General features: G+C 33.6%; 1 protein-coding gene across 3 annotated transcripts in view; it reads left to right on the top strand.

Moving 5' to 3' along the window:
* COL24A1 (collagen type XXIV alpha 1 chain) overlaps positions 1-23,446 on the top strand; it is a 404,401-nt gene that overhangs the window by 94,471 nt on the left and 286,484 nt on the right. For all 3 annotated transcript variants that reach the window (XM_003805298.6, XM_034934180.3, XM_055116591.2), the window contains 4 exons: positions 3,818-3,871; positions 5,017-5,061; positions 12,815-12,868; positions 16,113-16,157. In XM_003805298.6, the coding sequence (XP_003805346.4) occupies positions 3,818-3,871; positions 5,017-5,061; positions 12,815-12,868; positions 16,113-16,157 (198 nt within the window). The remainder of the gene's footprint in view (positions 1-3,817; positions 3,872-5,016; positions 5,062-12,814; positions 12,869-16,112; positions 16,158-23,446) is intronic.

A 23,446-nucleotide genomic window follows, 5' to 3' on the forward strand; every position in this document is an offset into this window, starting at 1 on the left:
GGATACCGTTATTAAAGAATCAGCACAGAGACTCAGGAAACTCTAAAGGGAGATCCAGGAAGAAATGTGATGGATGGTACCTGAGGGAAAGCTATAAATGAAGAAACAAAGCCAATTTTCCCTTTCATTCGTGTTAAGTTAGACAATACACTCTGTTCAGTCCCTGAAGCACAACTTTTCAAGATTGCTAATTACTAGACATGGCAAGCGAAGTGATATATGTATCTCTAACACATGTAATATCAGTTTCCTGCAAATCAAACATGTACTGAAAAGCATTTGAGCATTTATGGGAGAAAAAGATGAGAAGGGTGAGTGGGATTAGTCCCTGGGGAGAACAAAATTGTAGGCTACTGCTTTGGCAGAAACGTGGATTCCAATGGAGGAAACCTGATACTTCACAAGTGAAAAATTGGCCATATGTCATTACTGACGAGTTCACTCAAAACTGCTCCATAAACTAGTACTGGTGGTGTATATATTATCTCTGAGGGTAATATACTTTTTAGAACAGTCTAAAACCAATTTTAAAGGTTAGAAAATGTATATTGTAGTCAGTTCTTCCTTTCTATTCTATTTGTTTCCAGAAAAAAAACAGGCAAAATTTGTGTTAACTATGAGAAACAGCTAAAATAATTTTGCATTTTAATTGTGAAAATACTGTGGACATTCAGAGGAGCATAGCTGACTTGCTGGAAGACATTTGTCTTGAAAATTTGTAAATATCTTCAAATTGGTCAGCAAACATTTGGAAAGGCAATTATATTATTTATGTGAGCTCTAGTAATAAGAGCTGTCATTTACTTACAGCCCTTATTATTTGCCAAACTATATTACTATTAACTACAACTTCTAGTAGTATAATTATTCAGTTTTACATATGTTAATTAACTTAATGTCACCAATACTAAGAGTTATTACAGTTACTTCCACTTTTAAATATATTTCTACACATTGTTCTATTTTATCCAAAAATGAGTGCTGTTATTCTATTTTACTAATGAAAAAACAGAGAAACTATAGTAGCAGTGCTGGAGCAGTGCCGGAATTCTGAATGAAGTCTAACTGACTCAGAATGTGTGTTTTAAGTGAGATTAGGGCAGGCTTCCTAATTTTCTGTTCCTGTTTTCTCAAGGGGCTGTTGATATAACTGTATCTCTATTACTCCATCCAATCTGCAGATTTGAGTGAGCCAACTTTTTAAAAAAATCTATCTTTAAATGCAGAGTGAATTAAGTCATGATATTTGTTTTGAGTTTCTTTTGAGTTTCTGTGGTTGTCTCAGTGATTCTAGGGTGTGGTTGGCTCAGAATACGTTTATGCCATAAAAAGATTATGCTGAAGTCTTACTTGTTTATTTTGTTTACTGCCGTTCTAGTATAGCAGAACTTAGACATTGAGTGGAATTCTTTTGTGTCTTTCTCTGCATAGCTAAAATGTGTTAGCTAGATCTCTACATGTTGCTTTAACACCCTCTGTGACAATCCATTCGAAATAGGGTTTCACTTATGTTCTATAACAGATTGCCTTTTTATTGAGGTTAGTTAACTTAATTTGACTAGGAAAGGAATGGAAAAGGGATGGTGGTTTTCATTAGCCAGATAGATAGTGGCCTACAGAATAAAAACAGCCTTTTACATTTGTCTTACTCCTTTCTGTTGGCATACCTAAATATAAGGTTTTGTGAATCTCTAGAATGTGGGCCTATGTGTTTTGGAATTGGATGGGGCATATAGGAAGGTGGTTGTAAATATACTAGAGCAAATCTCATAATTAGAGGACTTTCCTTGGAGTGCTATTGGATGTTTTTTGCACTTCAAACTCACACTAGGGAAACGGGCCTTTGAATGGTGGTCTCTGGAATTAGACTTGCTGATTTAATTCCTGACTTCCTACTTATTAGCTAAGTATCCTCCCATTGGTGACATAAACACCTTATGTCTCATTTTTTCTCATCTCTCATATGGGAATAAAGATATCTATCTTATAGAGTTTTTGAGTAGATTGAATAAGATAATACCTATAAAATACTTGAAATAGTGCCTGGCCCATGATAAATGCTCAATAAATGTTATAGGAATAAAATATTATGTAAATATATAATATTTAATATCAATAGGGGAATATTTAATACATACATATGGTTTCTGAAATTCATAGGATATAATCTCTCTACATATAGACAAGAATTTCTTCTGTAATCCTCAGAAGGCCATTGTTTATTCACATTCTCTTCAGTTGTCCGTTGTCATACTTCTGTGTATCTTAGGTTCTTTAAATGTAGAATGAAGAAAAGTGTATCTCATAGATGTAAAATGCTCAGCAAATAAAAAGTGCTCAGTAAATGTTAATTTTGGTCAAGGGAAGGGAAGAGGAAATGAGAGATAGAAATGAGAGGGAAAAAAGTGAGAGATGAATTCTGAAAAAAGTAGAGAGAAGAAACTTAACTATTATCCTCTATTTTTCATTTCCTTGGTCTGTTCTTTCTCTAGATTTTCCAAATTTTTAGAAGTTTTAGCATATCTGTACTTAAAGTGAAGGTAACACTCTTCTATCTACTTCAGAGCAGAAGGACAAAGTACAATTATCTTTCATTATATCATTTATAAACAAACAGGAAAGGAATTTTAGGTGATAAATAAGAAATCTAGCCAACTTAACATTGTTGTCATCAGCTCAACACACTTTCTTCTGACATTTCCTTGTGTCAAGAATTATTTAATAGACCTAAACTCTGAATAAACTGATGAGTAAATGAAGGAATGAATGATGTATCAATGAAAAAGAGTCTTTTTTAAAAAAAAAGTTATAATATTTTGTCTCACTTTTTCACCCAGTTCTGTAGCAGTTTTCCTTTCTTAAGCCTTTGGGTCTCCATCTATCAGCCTTCCCTGAGCAAACCTTGTTTTAAATCAAGAATACAAAGTTGCAAATTCCAAAGGAGTTTACCATCTGTCTAAGTCAGTTTGGGCTGCTATAACAAAAGACCATAGACTGGGTGGCTTATAAACAACAGAAATTTCTCGCAATTCTGGAGGCTGAAAGTCTGAGATCAGCATGCCAGCCCGGTTAGGTTCTGGTGGGGGCTATCTTTTGGATTACAGACTGCTGACTTTTTATTTTATTCTCACATGGCCTATTTATAAGGTCATTTATCCCATTCATGAGGGCTCCAACCTAATTACCTTCCAAAGAGCCACCTCCTAATGCTGTTAGGCATTATCAGCAGGGTTAGGATTTTAACATGAATTTTGAGGCACACAAACATTCAGTCCACAGCACCATTCAAATTTACTAGATCAGACCCATGTCATGATAACGGTATTTGCCACTTAATATTCATTTACTTAATCAGACTCACTGTAAGGTTAAGTTTACTTTAGGAAAGAAGTAGAGGTTGGTTTTGTGGTTTACTGCCCCTCTTAGTCTTCTGGGGCTCATGCTCAGACTGTTAAGGAGTGTTGTAGGATGATCAAAACAAGAAAGAATTCAATCTACTGGTAAAAAGTTACTGGTAATTAAGAAATATACCAGCTCTTCCTCTAGAATAAATGTCTGTTTTAGTATGGATTTTTCCATCCTAGATTTATCATTATTAATGGTCATATGTCATTTAGGGCCCTAATCTAATAGTTTACTGATTTTATTTAGCAATTTTTGTCCATTTTCCTTCACATAGGTGATTTCAGTTACATAAGCCATGTGTAGGACTCCGTATTTTTATGGGGAAAAATTATTTCCAAGCTTGTGTATTGTAAATATACCAAATTTGTTTCCTTTGGCTTTGCTATACTGTTCATTTTATTTATTATTTCAGGGAATTCCAGGATTTGCTGGTAATATTGGTTCACCTGGTTACCCTGGCAGGCAGGTGCAGTAACTATATTTAGACTTTTCTCTTTGTGTTCCTATTTATTAATACATTGTATTTCTGATTTTGAGAATTAATGTTCAAATAGTTTTTTTATTAAACGATGAATAACTCATAGAGAAATAATTTCAAAATCAAAGTTGTAGAAATCCATTACAATTTTTCTGCAGAAAGTTTTATTTAAAATCAGAAGGGAGATTTTAAATATGTTTGATGTGATGTACAATGGAACCTTCAAAATTAAAATGCACAAGTGTTAATAAGTTCTTAAAACAGTCCTGATTGTGATTTTACAATACTGTCACTGAACAAAATGAAGTAATAGTAAGAGTTAAGACTCTCTGTAATAAATATCATTTTTTAATAACACAGTTATAAAAATTTGAGAAACAGTATACCACTACCAAACACTTTTATCTGAACTGAATTCAGTTATTTGTACACTATTTTAAAAATGCATTCTAATCATTTTATATTTATTCCCTTATAATTTCTAACTTTCTGTACTTCATGTAGATTAATAATAGAACAAGCTTTCTTTCATAAGTTTTCATGAATTGATTACTTCTAAAATTAATTAAATGTATAAAGTTACATTTATCTTTTTTATTCTCAAGAATGAGGGAAATAAGAAAAAAATTGTTAACAAAATTCCATTTTTTAGGACTTTAAAAACACTTAGAGGTACTCTATATTAGACTCTTACTCTCAAGTGATAATATATGTTATATAATATATATAAAACATGAATATGTAAATATATGGACATTGATCTAAAGTTTAAAATAAATTTAAAAAAAAATTTATGGGACTATCTTTTAGAATAAGTTAATTAGAAATGTTTTAAAACAACACAGTCTTCCAATGAGAAATAATGTAATGAAAAAAATTTTAAAAATCTGACAATGTGTTAATGTACTTTATTTATATATCGAAAATATATTGTGTATAGATTATTTCCAGTGCCTCTTTTGATTCAGAAATTCTAAAATTCCTTGAACATTGGTAATCTTCATTAGTTATACAGAGTTCTGAATTCTATAGTTTTGAAAATGATACCTCTTTATATGGCCTTTTTATTAATCTATTTATTAACTCTTTAAAAAGTACTGTAGTATGATGACAATGTGTTTTGTTTACACCAGGGTTTAGCTGGACCAGAAGGTAATCCAGGTCCTAAAGGTGCACGAGTAAGTAGGCATTTCCATCATTTTGTTAAGCATGCTTGCCTAAAAGTAGAATGAAATATATAAAACACTTAGCATTTTTACACTCTCTTAGTAGCTTTGAATTTAATTCAAATGTAGCCTGAATATACTTGCTTACTGCAGTTGCTTTCACTTCTATAATGACAGAAAACAGTCTCATTGTGGTAGGTTTTGCATCATTATTTTATATTTATTTCCATAGCATAATGTCTGGCATGTTAGAATGTGCTCTGTAAACATTTGTAGTGTTATTTATATATGAATGGATACAGACCTAAGGAAGTCATCATGTAAAAAATATGAAGAGGTAAAGAAATTCATAGTAGTTCAAGGCTGAGATCATTTTATTATATAAAAACTGTCAGGAGTAAAGAAATATCTACAAAGAAAGAAATAACCTTATTGTATCCAGAACATCCCATTTCACTCCCAAACCATTAAAGGAAATGTTAGCCATTTTTAGTCACTAAGGAAGCAAAATAAACATTTCTATATTATATTGTATTAGTCACTTTTTGCATCACTATAAATACCTGAGGCTGGGTAATTTATAAAGAGCAGAAGTTTAATTGGCTCATAGTTGTGCAGGCCATGCAGATATGGCTCCAGCATTTGCATCTTGTGAGGGCCTTAGGAAACTTATAGTCACAGCGGAAGGTGAAGGGAGAGCAGACAATGTCACAAGGCGAGAGTGGGAGTAAGAGAGAAAAACGGAAGGTCCCAGACGCTTTCAAACAACCAGATCTCATGTGAGTTGAGAACTCACTTATCACCAAGGGGATGATGCTAAACCATCCACGAGGGATCCACCCCACAATCCAGTCACTTCCCACCAGGCCACACCTCCAACATTAGGAATCATATTTTAACATGAGATTTGGAGGGGACAAACATCCAAACCATATCATATATGTAGTGTATAAAATAAAAAATATGTTTTTAAAATTCTTTATTTTTAATAGCCAAATATTTTTCAAAGTCTACATTTGTGCCTTATATTATCTAAAATGCAATTTTTGTTGTTGTTGTTGTTTTTGTTTTGGTTTTTTTTTTTGGTGAGACAGAGTCTTACTCTGTTGCCCAGGCTGGAGTGCAATGGCACAGTCTAGGCTCACTGCACCCTCCGCCTCCCGGGTCCAAGCGATTCTCCTGCCTCAGCCTTCCAAGTAGCTGGGACTACAGGCATGTGCCACCACACCAGGCTAATTTTTGTATTTTTAGTAGAGATGGGGTTTCACCATGTTGGCCAGGCTGCTCTCAAACCCCTGACCTTGTGATCTGCCTGCCTCAGCCTCTCAAAGTGCTGGGATTACAGGAGTGAACCACCAGGCCCGGCCTAACATGCCTTTTAAAAAGAAGTAAAGCATAAGGTATTTAAACAATATGTGCAATAATGATGTCTTACATTTAAAAAAATTATTAAACATTTCCAAATACTTTCATATGTATTTTATTCTTTTATTTTGCCATCAGCCCTGTGATGTAGGAGAACAGGCCTATCATCCCCATTTTACTGATGAGAAAAATAGTAAGCTAAGGAACTTACTTGATCTGGCAAAGTTATAGCTGGCTAGAACCAGAACCAATGTCTTTTCACCTTTAGCTCTGACCTCTTTTCATTAGCTCATGCTGTCTTTGTTCTTGCATTAAGTAACCACATAATGAGGAAAAGTCATGTACTTTTTATTAGAAATTGCACTGAAAACACATGTTGACTTGGATTTGAGAAGCCAGAAGAGATTAGTGGCCAAGAACATGGGCTGTGGAGTTAGATAGGCTAGACAGGCTTTTTTTTTTTTTTTTTTTTTGAGACAGAGTCTCACTCTATGGCCCAGGCTGGAGTACAGTGGCGTGATCTCAGCTCACTGCAACCTCCACCTCCCAGGTTCAAGTGATTCTCCTGCCTCAACCTCCTGAGTAGCTGGGACTACAGGCACCTGCCACCACACCCAGCTAATTTTTGTATTTTTAGTAGAGATGGGGTTTCATATTGGCCAGGCTGGTCTCGAACTCCTGACCTTGTGATCTGCCTGCCTCAGCCTCCCAAAGTGCTGGGATTACAGGTGTGAGCCACCGTGCTCAGCCCCTTAATACTTCTTTTACTAGCTTTGTGACTTTTGATGTTATTCAGTCTCTCTGTGCTTCATTTTTCTTATCTCATTATTTATTAAATGGTCATGATGAAACTTACTTTTCAGGTAGTTGTGAAAAGTTAAACAAGATGAGCATTCTTAAGGTATAGGGCATAGTGTATGCATGTATTTACTGTATAGATTCTATAATTATTATTTGAATTTGAGAGTTTCTTCTGTTCAATAACTAGTAACTCCAAGGAATATATGCAAAATATATTTGGCACTGTACAACTTACTCTTACTGCATTTTGTCATCTTGCTTCAGTGATCCATATAACTGTGTTCTTCCATGTACCATTTTTGCATTGTATAATACATCCTTTTGTTTTTTCCTTTTCCCATTTGTATTGAAAATTGTTTTCTAGGCTGTAACCCTCTTAAGTTGTACTTTTAGTTAAGTTTTCACACTTTAGTTAGGTTTCAGACTTGGGAGTGTGATTGGAATAAGGAGGGAATTTCACATTCATAAAGGGTCTCAAATGTAGATTTAAAAATTATTTGAAATTTAGGGGTATATGTGCAGGTTTGTTACATGGGTATATTGTGTAATGCTGACGTTTGGGCTTTTAGTGATCCTGTTGTCAAAGCAGTGAACATAGTACCCAATAGGTAGTTTTTCAACCCTTGCATTTTTCTGGCCCTCCCTCCTTAGGGAATCTATAGTGTTTATTTTTCCTGTCTTTGTGTCCATGTATACCCAATGTTCAGCTCCCATTTATAAGTGAGAACATGCAGTATTTTGTTTTCTGTTTCTGTGTTAATTTTCTTAGGATAATGGCCTCCATCTGCATCCATGTTGCTGCAAAGGATAGGATTTTGTTCATTTTTATGGCACTGTGGTATTCCATGGTCTATATGTACCACATTTTCTTCATGCAGTCCACTGTTGATGAGCACTTGGGATGATTCCATGTCTTTTCTATGGTGAATAGTACTGCAATAAACATATGAGTGCAGATGTGTTTTTGGTAGAATTATTTATTTTTCTTTGGGTATACACCCAGTAATGAGATTGCTGGGTCAAATGGTAATTCTATTTTTAGTTCTTTGAGAAATTTCCAAACTTCTTTCCACAGGGGCTGAACTAATTTGCATTACCACCAGCAGTGTATAAGTGTTCCCTTTTTTCTGAAACCTCATCAACATCTGTTATTTTCTGACTTTTTAATAATAGCTCTTCTGACTGGTGTGAGATGGTATCCCCTTGTGGTTTTGATTTGTATCTCTCCGATTAGTTATGTTGAGCATTTTTTCATGTTTTGGGGCCACTTGTATGTCTTCTTTTGAGAAGTGTCTATTCATGTCCTTTGTCCACTTTTTAATAAAGTTATTTGTTTTTTCTTGTTGATTTGTTTAAGTTCCTTGTAGATTCTGGATATTATTCCTTTGTCAGATGCATAGTTTGAAGATATTTTCTCCTGTTTTGTAAGTTGTCTATTTACTCTGTTGATGGTTTCTTTTACTTTGCAGAAGACCTTTAGTTTAATTAGGTTGCAATTGCCAAATTTTTTGTTACATTTGTTGCTTTTGAAGATTTAGTCACAAATTCTTTGCCTAGGCCAGTGTCCAGAAGGGCATTTCCTAGGTTTTCTTCTAGGATTATAGTTTGAGGTCTTACATACTAAGTCTTTAATCCATCTTGAGTTAATTTTTATATATTAACTCAGTCAGAGGTAGGAGTCCAATTTCATTCTTCTGCATATGGTTAGCAAGTTTTCCAGCACCATTTATTGAACAGGGTATTCTTTCCCGATTATTTATTTTTGCCGACTTTGTCGAAGATCAGTGGGTTGTAGGGTGCAGCTTTATCAAGTATAGATTTTTACCATTAACTTCAAATCTAGTTAAAAAGGCAAAAATCATAGAAACACACTCATAGGATACATGTTTTTCACTTAATTTGTGTCCTGTTACTGGCAAATTCTAAATGTTATGCATTGTACATGAATATTTTCATGAATCATGATAAATTAGCTTTTCATTGGCAGTTATTTGTTGGTATTTTTTGGTATCAGCAGAAATATTTTGTCAAATGTAAACGTTTAAAACACATCATAATTTTTAAACCCTTCTTTGGCATTTCCTTATGTAATAATGTGCTAGCTGCCCCCAAAAGTGAAAGTGTATAGAACCTCTCCCGATCTTCTGGTGGTCCTGCTGGTGACACAAAATTGCTTCTAACTGGATCTACAACCTTCAAACCAAAAAGCAAAAACATGTGTTATTATTTTTAATGTTCTTTGTTTCTTTACACAGTAAACTCTAGTTTCATGGTGGTATTTTGAGAATGACCTCAACTCTGTGGCTTCTTTGGTACTGCTGACATCTTATTTCTGTTAGAATCAGTGTAATGATGATCAAGAAACCTCTATGAAACACCTAAGCAATTACTTATAACATTATTCTATTTAAAATATCTAATTGTAAAATGTTCCCTTTACACTCTGTACAGGCTATGTTGGAGTTCTGACTTCAGTTCTTGAGTTATCAATTGATTATTTAGTTCACTGATAAGTATATACCAGTTAGAGTGTCTTTTCTTTTTATTTATAACCAAAACTCCTGTTGTATATATTAAAACAAATGTTAGCTGACTTTACACTTGAAGTCATCAACAGATGATTCTGAAAATGTACACAGCTTGTCATCATAATCCTAAATGCTCTAGTATCAGAAATACTTTTGTATGATTCACTTTAAAAGAAACATTTCCCATTCTCCAGCTGCTTGGCTTTCAAGTAAGAAAATCATAGATGTTTCACTTTATTAAAGTTATGTATAAAGGAACGAATTCTCTCTCTCCCTCTTTTCTTTTAATTTTTGCTTGTTCATACAATCTGTGGAACATAAGGCAATTTTAGGCACCTTTGACAAGGAAAAACACCTAAAAAAGTTTTCAAGATGGATGGTGGCAACTTTTTTAATGGCAATACTTAACTAAACTCTAAGGAAATAAAACCTTCCAAAAGTTTTATTCCAGGCAACTTAGATATGATTCTTGAGACATTTATCTCTTTCTTTTTAAAATAAAGAAGATAAAATATATATAACATAAAATTTTTTCCATGTATAAACCCTCTTAAAGTATGTAGTCAGTGGCCTTAAGTACATCCAATTGTTGTACAACCATTGCCACCATCCATCTTAAAAACTTTTTTCATCTTCCCAAACTGAAACTCTGTACCCAATAAACAATTCCCCATTCTCCACTCCCAGTCCCTGGCAACCACCATTCTACTTTCTGTCTCTATGAATTTGACTACTATAAGTACATCATGCAAGTGGAATCATACACTATCTGTCCTTTTGTGACTGGCTTACTGCACTTAGCGTAATTGTCTTTAATGTCCATCTGTGTTGTGGCAGTTATCAGAATCCTTCATTTTTAAGGCTGAATAATATTCCATTTCATGTATATACAACATTTTGTTTATTCATTCATCTGTTAATGAACATTTACGTTGCTTCTATCTTTTGATAATTGTGAATAATGCTGGAATGGGTATAGAAATAACAATTACTTTTTTAATGCTTGAATTCTTCAGTATTTGTTATTATGGAAGTATTTACTCTGAAAAATCACCCATTCTGTGATTCAAAATAAGAAAGCTTTATTTAGAACTTGGTAAATTGACCTACTGTATCTCTACTTCAATTTCTTTTAAACTTTGGCTTTTCTCTGCATCCATAAAACTACTCTTCTCTCACACCCCTATTTCACCCTCTGTCTGATCAATGATAATTTTTCCTAATATTTTCTCCTCAAAGCTTTAGTCTGTCTTTAAGACTTCAGACATATCTGTCCTTCAGACTTTTTTTCTTTATGAGCTTTTTCTATGAACCCCACATCTCCCAACTCCCTGCCATGATAATTACATTTGAATATCTCATTATAATCACAAATTCAAAATAACTAACAAAACTCATCCTCTTTATATCAAACTCAGGTTTTCTATTTGTTTTCCATATTTCTATCAGTGGTTAACATTTGTCTATCAATCCAGCTGTAAACTTTAGAGTCATCTTTCTCTTGATTCTTATAGACAGATAAAGACCTATGTGACCCACTATAATCCAAGTGAATTTATAAAGTGAAAATATGATTATATGAAAACTGTGTCTTAAGTTTTTTTAATGACTCACAGTGTAAATTGCAGACTTTCCATCATAACAAAAAAGACTTCATGACATGACCCCCTGCCACCCTTTCCAAACTCACCTCTTGCCCACCAATCACACAGACTATTTGCAATTCTTTGCAAATGCTGTGTCATTTCATTCTGATTGATTGACTGATGGCACATTGTTAGCCCTGCCTTTTCTTTTCTTCAGGACTTAGCTCAAATGTTGCTTCCTCAGTAAAGCAAAGCACCATTAATCTCTCTAGGCAAAGTTGGTCATTCTGCTTCCAAAGTTCCCATTGTCTATTTGTCATATCACCTGTTACATAATCATGTAACAATTATCAAATGATGTTACAGTTATTTATTTGTATGACCCTCTTTCCTAATAAACTATGTACTTTTTGAGGGCATTGATTTTCATATGCATCTTTATAAACCCCAAATCTTTATAGACACAAAATGGCTACTAAAATAATGTTTGTTGAACCAGTGATCTGGACCCATAAACCTTCAAATTTAGAGCACTTAAAGAGCCTTCTAACAGGTTGGCCTATATTCAGTGTTTCCTGTCATGGCTGTATGCTGTATCCTATCAACAGATTAATCTTTTAGAAATACAGCATAACATCAGTGCACTACCATACTCCCTAAAATCTGTAGCTTCCATTTGTCTAATATATACAGTCTAAAATTTTTATTCTGAAATTTAAGACTCTCCTTAATCTAGCCCCTAAACTACCATACACTTTATCTGTAAAATTGATGAAACGGGTTATTTCCCACAAGTGAGATATAACTAAGTTACATTAGAATAAAGTGCCTTGCATTGTTATTTATATGTATCCCTTGTTTCTCAGATCAGATTGGAATCTTTATTAAGGCAGGGTGGGTCTTACACATAAGGCTAACATATAAAACCATCTTACACACAAAGTATGTTATGTATAAAATGTGATCAATTACTATTTACAAACACTCCCCAATTGCTACCATTAACAAAGACTTCCTATTATGTCTCTATTTACCAAGATTTTACCTATTCTCTAGACCTATCTCAAGTGGCAGTCTCCTTTGAAGCCTTCTTTGATTGCCTTTGCCTCCTGCCACATTGAAATGTATCTCTTCCTCCACTGTACTTCTTATATTCTTATATTCTTTTGATACCTCCATTCTGTCTTAAATTTTAGCTAATCATATACATATATTTTCTGCCCACTATAAAATTTAGTGAAGGAAATTATTTGGGCTTATTTTTATTAGCCACCATTTCTTAAATTATATTTTGTATATTTTTTAATGGGAAGATTGATCTGTAACTTCTGGAAGAAAAGCAATTAGGTGAGGGGAAGTTATTCGCACTTGTAAGTCTTGTAATTTCATACTACTACAAATAAAATTTTAAGTACTTCTATTCAGAATCACTTATGGGGAGAATATTCAAATGAACTAATATACAGACTATTTTCTTGTTTTAAGGGTTTTATTGGCTCTCCTGGAGAAGCGGGACAATTGGGACCTGAAGGAGAACGGGTATGTCCATTCCCTTCAAATAGTATTTCTAAAGTGATATACTTGTGAAAATGTACAATGGGGGTCATAAAATCAGATGCCAGGGAAGTAATCTTACTGAGTTAGCAAGCCAGGTTTAAGAAAAATCACCTGCCAGAAATGTAATTTGACTTTTGAAAATCTTACTGAATTTTGTTAAATGAAAGTAATATAGCATGATAGAAATACAATTGTACTTTAAGTTCAAATTTTTGAAAATACACCAAAATATTAAAATATCTAATTATGAAATTTTTATTTTGTAATTCATTATCTTTGAGTATAAATTCTTGACAGGTCTTGATTTTGAGAGCAATATACAGTAAATAATTTAGCCTCAGAAGATATATTTTTGTTTAATTTAATAATGGGAGATAGCTGTTAATAAATATGGGTACTTATAAGTAAAGATAGAACCTTTGCAAAATGGTTTGTTATACTAAAAAGATTAATGAAGTTAATTATGGGAGTTATGGCATTGCAGCTTCATCATATCTAGTTTTCAGTGCTATATGCAATCTGTATGCAGTAATTTATCTTTGTATTCCTTCATTTACATTGCCAGTATTAATTGAAAACAGTAGAATTGAACAATATTAGTAGATTGTCATAGAATTTGAAATTAGAGAGTCATATTCAGAATTCAGCCTTCACCCCTATCATTATAAGAATGTAGTTCAGGCCAAAATTTTCATTTCTGGCAAGTGATTTTTGCAAATGAAAGTGAACCAGATTCATTGCTAAATGAATTTTTCAAATAAATAGTTTTTAGTGAGTGAGATAAACTATATTTTCTTGTAATTACTTGTGAATGCCCCTGCAGAGAAGAAATAATCAAAGAGTTTAAATATGCTGTAATGACAATCAAAATGTCTAGCCATCTTTGGTGAGATGAGGTAAAGATTTTCCCCTGGTGAACATGGCAAGTTGTTTTGTTCAATAGCAAAAAACATCTTAAGCATAATTCCACAACTAAGCCACCTAACCTTCATGTACTACAGCAAACTAACAGAGGATATATCTCATTGATCATGCAAAGAATTGATCTGCTACTTCTTGACCCAATGATTCCAGTTTACGTTGTTAATTACTCTGCTGTTTGTGATAACAATCCTTTTCTGATCCTTTGACATGAGCTTATTTCTTGTAAATTAGTTAATAAACCAAAATTATATGTCCTTGTAAAATGTTGTCATCTCGGATTTAATGATCTTAAGCCCAGTGTTGACACTGGCCATCAATAGGCACATTGCTGTAATCACACTCACTAATTTTTAGCAGTCTATATGAAAATATCAAGACCTGGCTGGGCACAGTGGCTCATGCCTCTAATCCCAGCACTTTGGGAGGCCGAGGTGGGTGGATCATGAGGTCAGGAGATCAAGACCATCCTGGCTAACACGGTGAAACCCCATCTCTACTAAAAATACAAAAAATTAGCCGGGCCTGGTGGTGGGCGCCTGTAGTCCCAACTACTCGGGAGGCTGAGGCAGGAGAATGGCATGAACCTGGGAGGTGGAGCTTGCAGTGAGCTGAGATTGCACCACTGCACTCCAGCCTGGGCAACAGAGCAAGACTCTGTCTCAAAAAAAAAATAAATAAATAAAGACCTGTCTTAACATATAAATACACAAGATCAGTTTGTGATATTGGGCCCCTCACGGGTACTGTGTCCTAATATTATTTGGCTATGTCAAAATTTTCATTAAAACTATGAATGATGTAGCTAAAAGGGTGTTATGTTATAAAACGTTTAAGTACAAAAAAGCAGAAGAAAATAAGATACAGTAATGCTAACTATTCCTGAAAACAAATGGAAAGAAGTCATTTCTGGGAGTCAATATTGTACATTACATGCATATTGTGTGTATACACATACATACACATATGAAACATGTACACATATATACATGTATATATATGAAAAATGCTTATATAATTCTGTCTGCATTATTTGGCTTCTCGATGAGATTTAGGGAGGCTACTGAAAATTTAGGAAATAATTATTCTATTTTTTTAAAAAAGATTGGTTGTATTATATAAATATACATAAAGTCTTAATGAAATGAGTCCTCTTGCTCACCTATGAACTCTTTTTTGATGATCAGATACATGAGTATTTTTAAAACACTGTTGACTTGAAAGTGAATTGATTGTTTCAGCCAGTGATGTCTTCTAACTTACCTGTATGTACTATTAATCTCAAGCTACATGGTTGTGACAGACTGCTTAGTCTACAAATCTCAAAGTGATAATATCAAGTAAGATGCTTTAATCTGCAAGTAACAGAAAACCACAATTCAAACTGGCTTAAATATAAGGATATTTTTAATGATGATGATGAAAATAGCAAATGATTTACTGAATGGTTTTATATATGTACATATATATAAAAATTTTTAATAAATGGTTTTATATACATGAATTAACTTCTTTATTTATATATGCATATATACATGAAGATTTTAATAAACATATATGTGTATATATATACATGAATTAACTTCTTTATATATAAAACCATTTATTGAATGATAGGTATTGTTATTCTTCTCATCATAGATGAAGAAAATGAGGCACACACAGAGGAAGTATTTTGTCTTAGACTATATACAGGAAGTAAGAGCAGACCCAGGATTTGGACAAGGTTTTGTCTGGCTCCAAAGCCTGGGTACTTAAGTACTGTACCCTACTGCTTCTTACATGACCAGAAATCCATAGGTTAGGTGGGCTGTAGATTCATCTCTCTGCTTTACCTTTTCTAATGTTGTCTTTACCCTAAGGCTTATTTCCTATATGATTGCAAGATTGCCAGTGCACAGGTTAAATGTGTCCTTGTTTATATCCAGATAGAGAGGGGAAGACAGAGAGGAAGGCGTTGTCCCTTAGATGTGGAAAATAAGACCTTCGTGTTCATCTAGTTGTGCCAACTTTGGTAATATGCCTGTCTCTGGACAAACAGCTATCACCAGGGAAATGTCAAGATCCCATTTGGAAGTACAGATGGGATAGATTCCTGAATAAAAGCAGAATTTTGTTTTGAAGAAGGAAAGGGGCTGCCTCAGTTAAATTAATATATTGAGGCTTTTCTGAATATCACATCAGTTTATAGAACAATTTGTTTTTGTGTTTTTCATACTTTATTACTTTATATTGGGAGAAAAAGATCTATAGTACCTAATTCATTCATTCAACAAATATTTCCTTTTTCTTTTCTATATTCTAGGGCATTCCTGGGATCCGTGGAAAGAAGGGTTTTAAGGGGAGACAGGTATCTTAATTTGTGTTTTTTGAGGTTTATTTTACAGCAGTATAACCTGGTTATGTGTTCTTACTTATTAAAATGTGAAGATACTTTTTGCTTTTTGTTGTTGTTTATAATCATTCCATTTTAATTTTTGCCTCTTGAATAGTGTATCAAATAATACCTGAGGATATAAAGGAAAATTTAGATTAAAAAATAACTCAACTTTCAACACTTCTAACACTTTCACTATACCAGTGGGAAAACCCTTATCTCTATGGTAAGGAGCTAAAATGTCACAGAAAATACGTGAAGAACTTAAAACACAAATGGTAGTACTCTTAACCTACTCTACATGACCAGATGTTGTAGAGGTTCAATCTCATGTTCTAGAGGTTTTTAAAATGCGTGCTTCAGCTGTTAATTCAGAGATTAGTTTGCAACAGCTTCTCGTATTTTCAGGTTAAAAAAAATCCAGGAAAGTGAATTTTACTAGGTAATATAATAATTTCAGAGATGGGAGGAAATTGTGACATCATCCAGTACCCCATTGCTTAACAAATGAGAAAAATGTGGTCCAGAGAGGCATCCTGAGGTTCTCCTTGTTAAGCTAGTATAGTCTGTGAAGATAAAAAGTGAGATTTTCATTACAACTTTTCTAAAATTTTGTGTACCTGAATAAAATCTTAATGATAATACTAAAGGACTGCAGCTCTCACCAGAATACTCAAATCATTTTGAAACATTTATCCTTCAAGCTTTGCAATATTCTTTGAAGGGAAAATAGAGTAAGTGTTAATGTCACCATAATATAGGTGAGTAAAATAAAGCTTAGAGATGTTAAAATACTTGCTCAGATCAGATAGTTAAAAGTGGTAAAATCAGTAATTGAGCAAAGCTCCACTGAATCTAAATCCAGAATCCTTTTCCTTACTGCCTAGATATTTCTGCTCTGTCTTCTACTCACAGTGCTTAGAAGAGGCATGAATTGTTTCTTCATGACGTCTGGCCAAAATGAGATACAGTTATTTTAAAGTTTAAAGATTTTAATATATTAAGATAAACTTACCAAACTGTCAAGAAATACAAAATAAGCCAAACATTTTGTTTCCCTGCATTTACATTGAACGTAGAAGCTAATCTTATAATGGTTTTAACAGTAGAAACTGCCATCACCGTTGCTATTATCACCATTTTTAAGTTCTCAACACTGTGATAAGTATTTTGTATGCCATCTCATTTAACTATACTCTATTACACTTGAATACATTGGTGTGTTAATTTTTTTTTTTATGTTTTAGCTCTCATACACATATCCCAACAGAAAATACCTTTCTATTTATTGGGTATCCAATTTCTAATCTAAAATTCTAAAAATTGACAATAGGTGGTTTGTTTTCTTTAGTCTTATTTACTCCATTCTGTATCTTCAAATTTTCACCCTTCTCCTATCAATGTATGCTATTAATAAAAGGACCAATAAAATCATTTGCCATAATACACAAATTACTTCCAATGCTTAAAATGCTACCTTACCCTTTAGTAAGTAGGTACAGTCTGAAGGCTGGGCGCGGTGGCTCACGCCTGTAATCCCAGCACTTTGGGAGGCCGAGGCGGGCAGATCAGTTGAGGTCAGGTGTTCGAGACCAGCCTGGCCAACATGGCAAAACCCCATCTCTACTAAAAATACAAAAATCAGCTGGCTGTGGTGGTGGGTGCCTGTAATCCCAGCTACTCAGGAGGTTGAGGCAGGAGAATCACTTGAACCCGGGAGAATAAGGTTGCAGTGAGCTGAGATCGTGCCACTGCACTCCAGCCTGGGTGACAGAGTAAGATTCCATCTCAAAAAATAAAAACAAAAATAAAAATAAATTAAAAATAAAATAGAGTCTTAAGAAAAAATAACTAATCTGCATTGGTGGAATTTTAGACATTGATGAACAAATTGAGTATTTTCTCAAAACCCTTGTTATATATCACTTAGATAACCACCAATTATTTCATTTGATAATATTGCTGATCTCATGTAGACATCAACTTGATTTTGGCTTTGGCAATGTACAGGTAATTTCTATTCCTACTATAATGAATTATAAAATTATCCAGAGACCTTTATAGACAACTTCTGGTTTTGTAATCCATAGGGAATTATGAAATTATCCAACAGGAGTCTATTGAATTTAAAAAGGGAGTTTAAGAAAACAGCTGAAAAATAGTGAATGAAATGATTATGGGGCTCTTGTTTGATTGCACTGTTCTTCTTATTACAAAATTTTCAAAGTTTTATTGCTTTTAAAATATATGCATTTGTAATAAGTTTAGATCTTTAGAAAAATTGTATTTGAAAAACACATAATATTCATTTTTTCTGACTAATGTTTATTTTAAAGTCTGTCTAGTACCGTAATATATTATGTATTCTATATGTACTTTTTCTCATTTTTACTGCAAAATGATTTGTCTATATTTATAAGGAAAATGTGAATACTTAGAATAAAATACAGTTATAGCCACATGTCAACTTATGGCAAGGGTGACCTCAGAGACTGTCCCAGAATATGTTATCCTATGTATAAATGGCCCCCTTATTCTTTCTGTTTATTATAAATAAAATCATCTTCAAAAGATATTATGCACCATAGGATTCTTGTACTTCAATTTAGATGGTTAAAATTCCATGAGAATCATGGTCATTTATTACTGTTTTAATAACAGTAAAAGGAAAAGATCTTTTGATAATCTTTCCATTCTCTTTGATGTAGAAAAAAGTAGGTGTGTAGAAGATGAATATGGTCATGTTCTCCTGGTAATTTATTAAATTATGTGTACTATCAATTGTGAAATACAGAACAGAACTAAAAGATTCCAGGCTACTATGAAGTAGATGGATGACACCTATACATTTGAATGTGATAGAAACCTGGAAATGCTGAAATCTGAACGTGCCAGTATCTGAGAAACTTTTGGCTTTGCATAAGTCAAAAACTCTTTTAATTTTCTGCTGGTTTGAGAGCTATTTAGAAGTTTGAGCCGGGCATGGTGGCTCATGCCTATAATCCCAGCGCTGTGGGGGGCCGAGGCGGGTGGATCATGAGATCAAGAGATCGAGACCATCTTGGCCAACATGGTGAAACCCTGTCTCTACTAAAAATACAAAAATTAGCTGGGCGTGGTGGTGTGTGCCTGTAGTCCCAGCTACTCAGGAGACTGAGGCAGGAGAATCACTTGAATCCAAGAGGTGGAGGTTGCAGTGAGCTGAGAGCGTGCCACTGCCCTCCAGCCTGGCAACAGAGCGAGACTCTGTCTCAAAAAAAAAATGAAAAATAAAAATAAAAAGAAGAAGTTTGGATTGATGTTTCATTGTAGTACTGCTGTGTAGATGCAATATTATTTCATTTACTATCATTACTAGAATCGTATTAGAAGATGTACTTTATCACAACTATTACCCTTAATTTTTTAAATTAATATATTTCTGTTTTTTACTAATTTTTTTATTTTTTAATTTTTGTGGGTGATAGAAGGTGTATATAATTATTAGGTACACGATATGTTTTGATTTCTGGGTTTTAAATGAACTGGTTTCCTTACATTTTAGGTGGAGCGATATAGTCAGTCTCATGAGCATGGAGTATGATTCAGTTTTAAATAGTTACAACATATAATTTATAGAACAATAGTAGCTATTTTTAGAGAAATCTATAAAGTTTTATTAACATTTTATACTTAGATTTTTTAAGATTCTGAATTTAAGCCCAGAAATTAGTAAATGACTTGACTTTCTGTTTTATGTATTATATGAAACAGTCTAACAGTCAATACAGTGAAAGCAATAGCCATGAAAAACTTCAAAATCTGAGTTCAGGTCTTTCTACCTATTGATCAGGGTAAGTTTCTTTGGACTACTGAATTTCATTCTCAGCTGCGTAGTAAAGCTTCATGTTTCATATGAATAGTTTGCAAAAATAGTACTTATATTATATATACATATAGCACAGAAATGGACTAAAACTCTTGTCTAAAATTGTCCAATGAGTTAGTAACATTACTAATTTTACATTTGGGAAGATGTTGCTATAAATCACGTGCTCATACTGCTAACCAAATGATCACTTATTTCCCTGAGTAAACACAAAGCATGGAATTAAGTTGTCATGAATGAGCTTAGGGGTGTCTGTATTTTTCTTTTAATGAACTTATAGACTTACAAATAAGAGCTATCTTCTCTTAGAAAGTATAAATATTTTATGAATGCAATTGAAATGGACACATTTTAGAATAGCATATTACTTTGGTTATTCAAGAGGTAATTATTTTTTAAAAAGAGAAAATTATTTATTATTTAGCCTCATAATGGTATGTTCAAATTTAACATTTGTGTTAAAATTTATTTCCACTTAAATCTTATTTCCCAGAAAATTCTTTTTTCCCAAAATAAAATGTTATGTTTATTAGATTTAATTGATATTTGTAACACACTTCTTTCTTCAATAAGGGCCATTAGTTTGAAGTAGGAGAACTGTTTTTGTTAGGAATTTGGTATATTTTAGAACCAAAGGTTATTTAAAAATAGTTATATTAACAAATTCACTTGTTCCTTGGTCTTATACTGTTGGCATTTGAAATGTTTTTTTCTTCCTTGTATTTTAAACCATTTTTGATTTCAGGATTTTAGCATAAGTACTTACTAACCACAACAATTATTTTTAAAGACTTCCTGTAATCACAGTTAATATTAGTCAATGTATGTGTATACTCATGCTTTTGGATAGTGAGGTGTAGTTCTGACTTCTTCCTCTCCTTCCCTCCTGCACTCCCTACATGTCACAATTGGATCAAAACCCTTATTGTTAATTAATATTAGAGGATACCCTGGGGCTCTCTGTGCCTTCAATAAAACTAACTGTTGAAGATAGAGAAGCCCAAGAGGCTATTATTGATTCATCCTTTTGCTCTCTATCTGTGGATATTTGAGTTCAACTCAAGTTCATTCTCTGGAGATTTCAGGAAAAGACAAGACAGTAGACAACCTTTATTGGTCAGGAGCCTTTAAACACCATAGAACTACTACTGTTTTGTTTTACATGCTTTAATGTCTTTATTTGAGAATCTTCTTGGAACATATCTGATGTGAGCCAGATTTTTTAAAAGCCTAAGTACACTGATTCATAACAGAAAAGAAGAATCCTGTTTAAAAAAAATAGGGGAGGCAGGGAGAGGGGATTTGTTATGTATTTGATAACTTTAGATTTCTTATACCTCACTCCAAGTAGCTTCCTTTTTAGTGCAAAGTTTCCAAAGTTTATTTTGTAGTGCTACAATCAGGAAATTCTATAGTTGCTTTTAAAAAAAGCATTTACAGAGCTCTCAGCTTGATTTAATCAGTAGTCTCTGTCTTGTACCAAGTTAGCCATGCAAATTTATATGGCTCCACAGACCTAAAAAATTTATGCTAGAACTGACTTGCCAGGATTGAAAATAAACATGAAATTGGAGATGGGAATTGCTTTCAACAACACCTAGAAAACTGCTTTCAGAATGCTGATGTTTTTCAAGGAATTTTTCAGACCCTTAGAAATGGATTATAAATAATCAAATCACATTACATTTAAAGTTTGACAAAGAGCAAAACTGTACTTAGTTTTCTTCCTCTGAAGATAAAAATATCACAGCCTAGAATGGTGGGCAAAATAACACCCTTAAGGCACCCAGACTTCAGAGATGTTTACTTTTCTAACTATAGAAAGGAGTGCCTGCTCCTCTTTTCTCATATGTTTTTCCGTTAGAAGAGTGTATTTGAAGTAAACTGTATTTTGGCTTCTAAATCTAGAGTTAGAGTTTCAGAATATAAAATCCTGGTGTTGGACATCTGTTATTAGTTTTTATCTTTAGCCCAAGACAGTCTTAAATACATATTGCATAGTAGCATCTCAGATACATACATTTTGTGGAGAATTTAGAGGCAGTGTTTTTTATTTTGTTTTGTTTTTGTTTTAGGAAAAGAATGCAGTTAATTCTATCATAAAGTACAACTCTAGCTAGAACATTATGAAAAAGTTGTTATTAATTCTTAAGGGATTCTGCCTCCTTCAGGAAAAATGTATTTTCTGGATTCTGCTTTACTGGGCATAGTCTGTAGTAGCTATATTTGGCTAACTGTAGTATGACAGGATGTATGGAAGATTTCAGGACTTTGAATTAACCCCACCACAGGGTTGGCATAGACACTAAGAAGAAGGACGCCCAATGAACTACATGTTATAATTTGGAGGAAGTCCAGGCAGAACATAATTGATTTCATAGAGATGTGACACCAATGGATGGGAATATGGCAATTATCTTCAGGGTGGATAACATAAGGGACAACTCAAAGAGCCTTGTAGGGGTGGGGGGAGGGGGGAGGGATAGCATTGGGAGATATACCTAATGCTAGATGACGAGTTAGTGGGTGCAGCGCACCAGCATGGCACATGTATAGATATGTAACTAACCTGCACATTGTGCACATGTACCCTAAAACTTAAAGTGTAATAATAATAAATAAAATTAAGAAAAGAAAAAAAAAAGAGCCTTGTAGGTTATCAAAATCAGAAGTGTGAGTGCATATATGGCAGTTAGGCCTAGGTTGGGCTCAGGGATTATATTCTCTAGGAGGGCAAATGGCAAGAATAAGGTGGGACTCTTATTATTGAGGGATAGAACATGATGTTGTATACCACATCTGGTGTTTGGACGCAAGAAAAAGGACACAACGTGGTATTCAGTCTTTAAGAACAAGGCCGGAACTTGAATCTGGGAACTGAGGCCCAGGTTAGCATTAAGCCTGCCTTGATGCCAAATCTCCATGAATTGGGCCAAACCTCCATGAATTGGGCCAAACCTACTCATGTTTCTGCTGAAGTTTAGAATTAGTCTCAATTATGAGGATAGGGTTGACCCTGAGTGTGGATCAAATTGTCCTTGCTGTGAGGAAAAGAAGGGTGAAAAGATTAGATCATCACAGAATACTTCACACTCCAGCCTCTTCCTGTAGTGATCTTGTTTTATATTTGAGGGATTTTAAAATAACAGAATTTCCTGGTAATATGTATTCATATGCAGAATGTGTAAAAATAACTCCTAGGTTAAATTTTAGTGTTTCTAATTCTAGACAAGTTAGTCTGATCCTGTGTTTTCAATGCTTAGTTTTGGAACAAATGATTTCTGTTATGATTATTAATCCTTGTTTAGTATATAACCTTATATGATAATTTTTATTCATTTCTACTTCAGATTAAATATGTTGTTTCTAAACCTTCCTCTAGAAAGAACAAAAT

Source organism: Pan paniscus, chromosome 1, assembly GCF_029289425.2.
Source record: "Pan paniscus chromosome 1, NHGRI_mPanPan1-v2.0_pri, whole genome shotgun sequence".
NCBI lineage: Eukaryota > Metazoa > Chordata > Mammalia > Primates > Hominidae > Pan > Pan paniscus.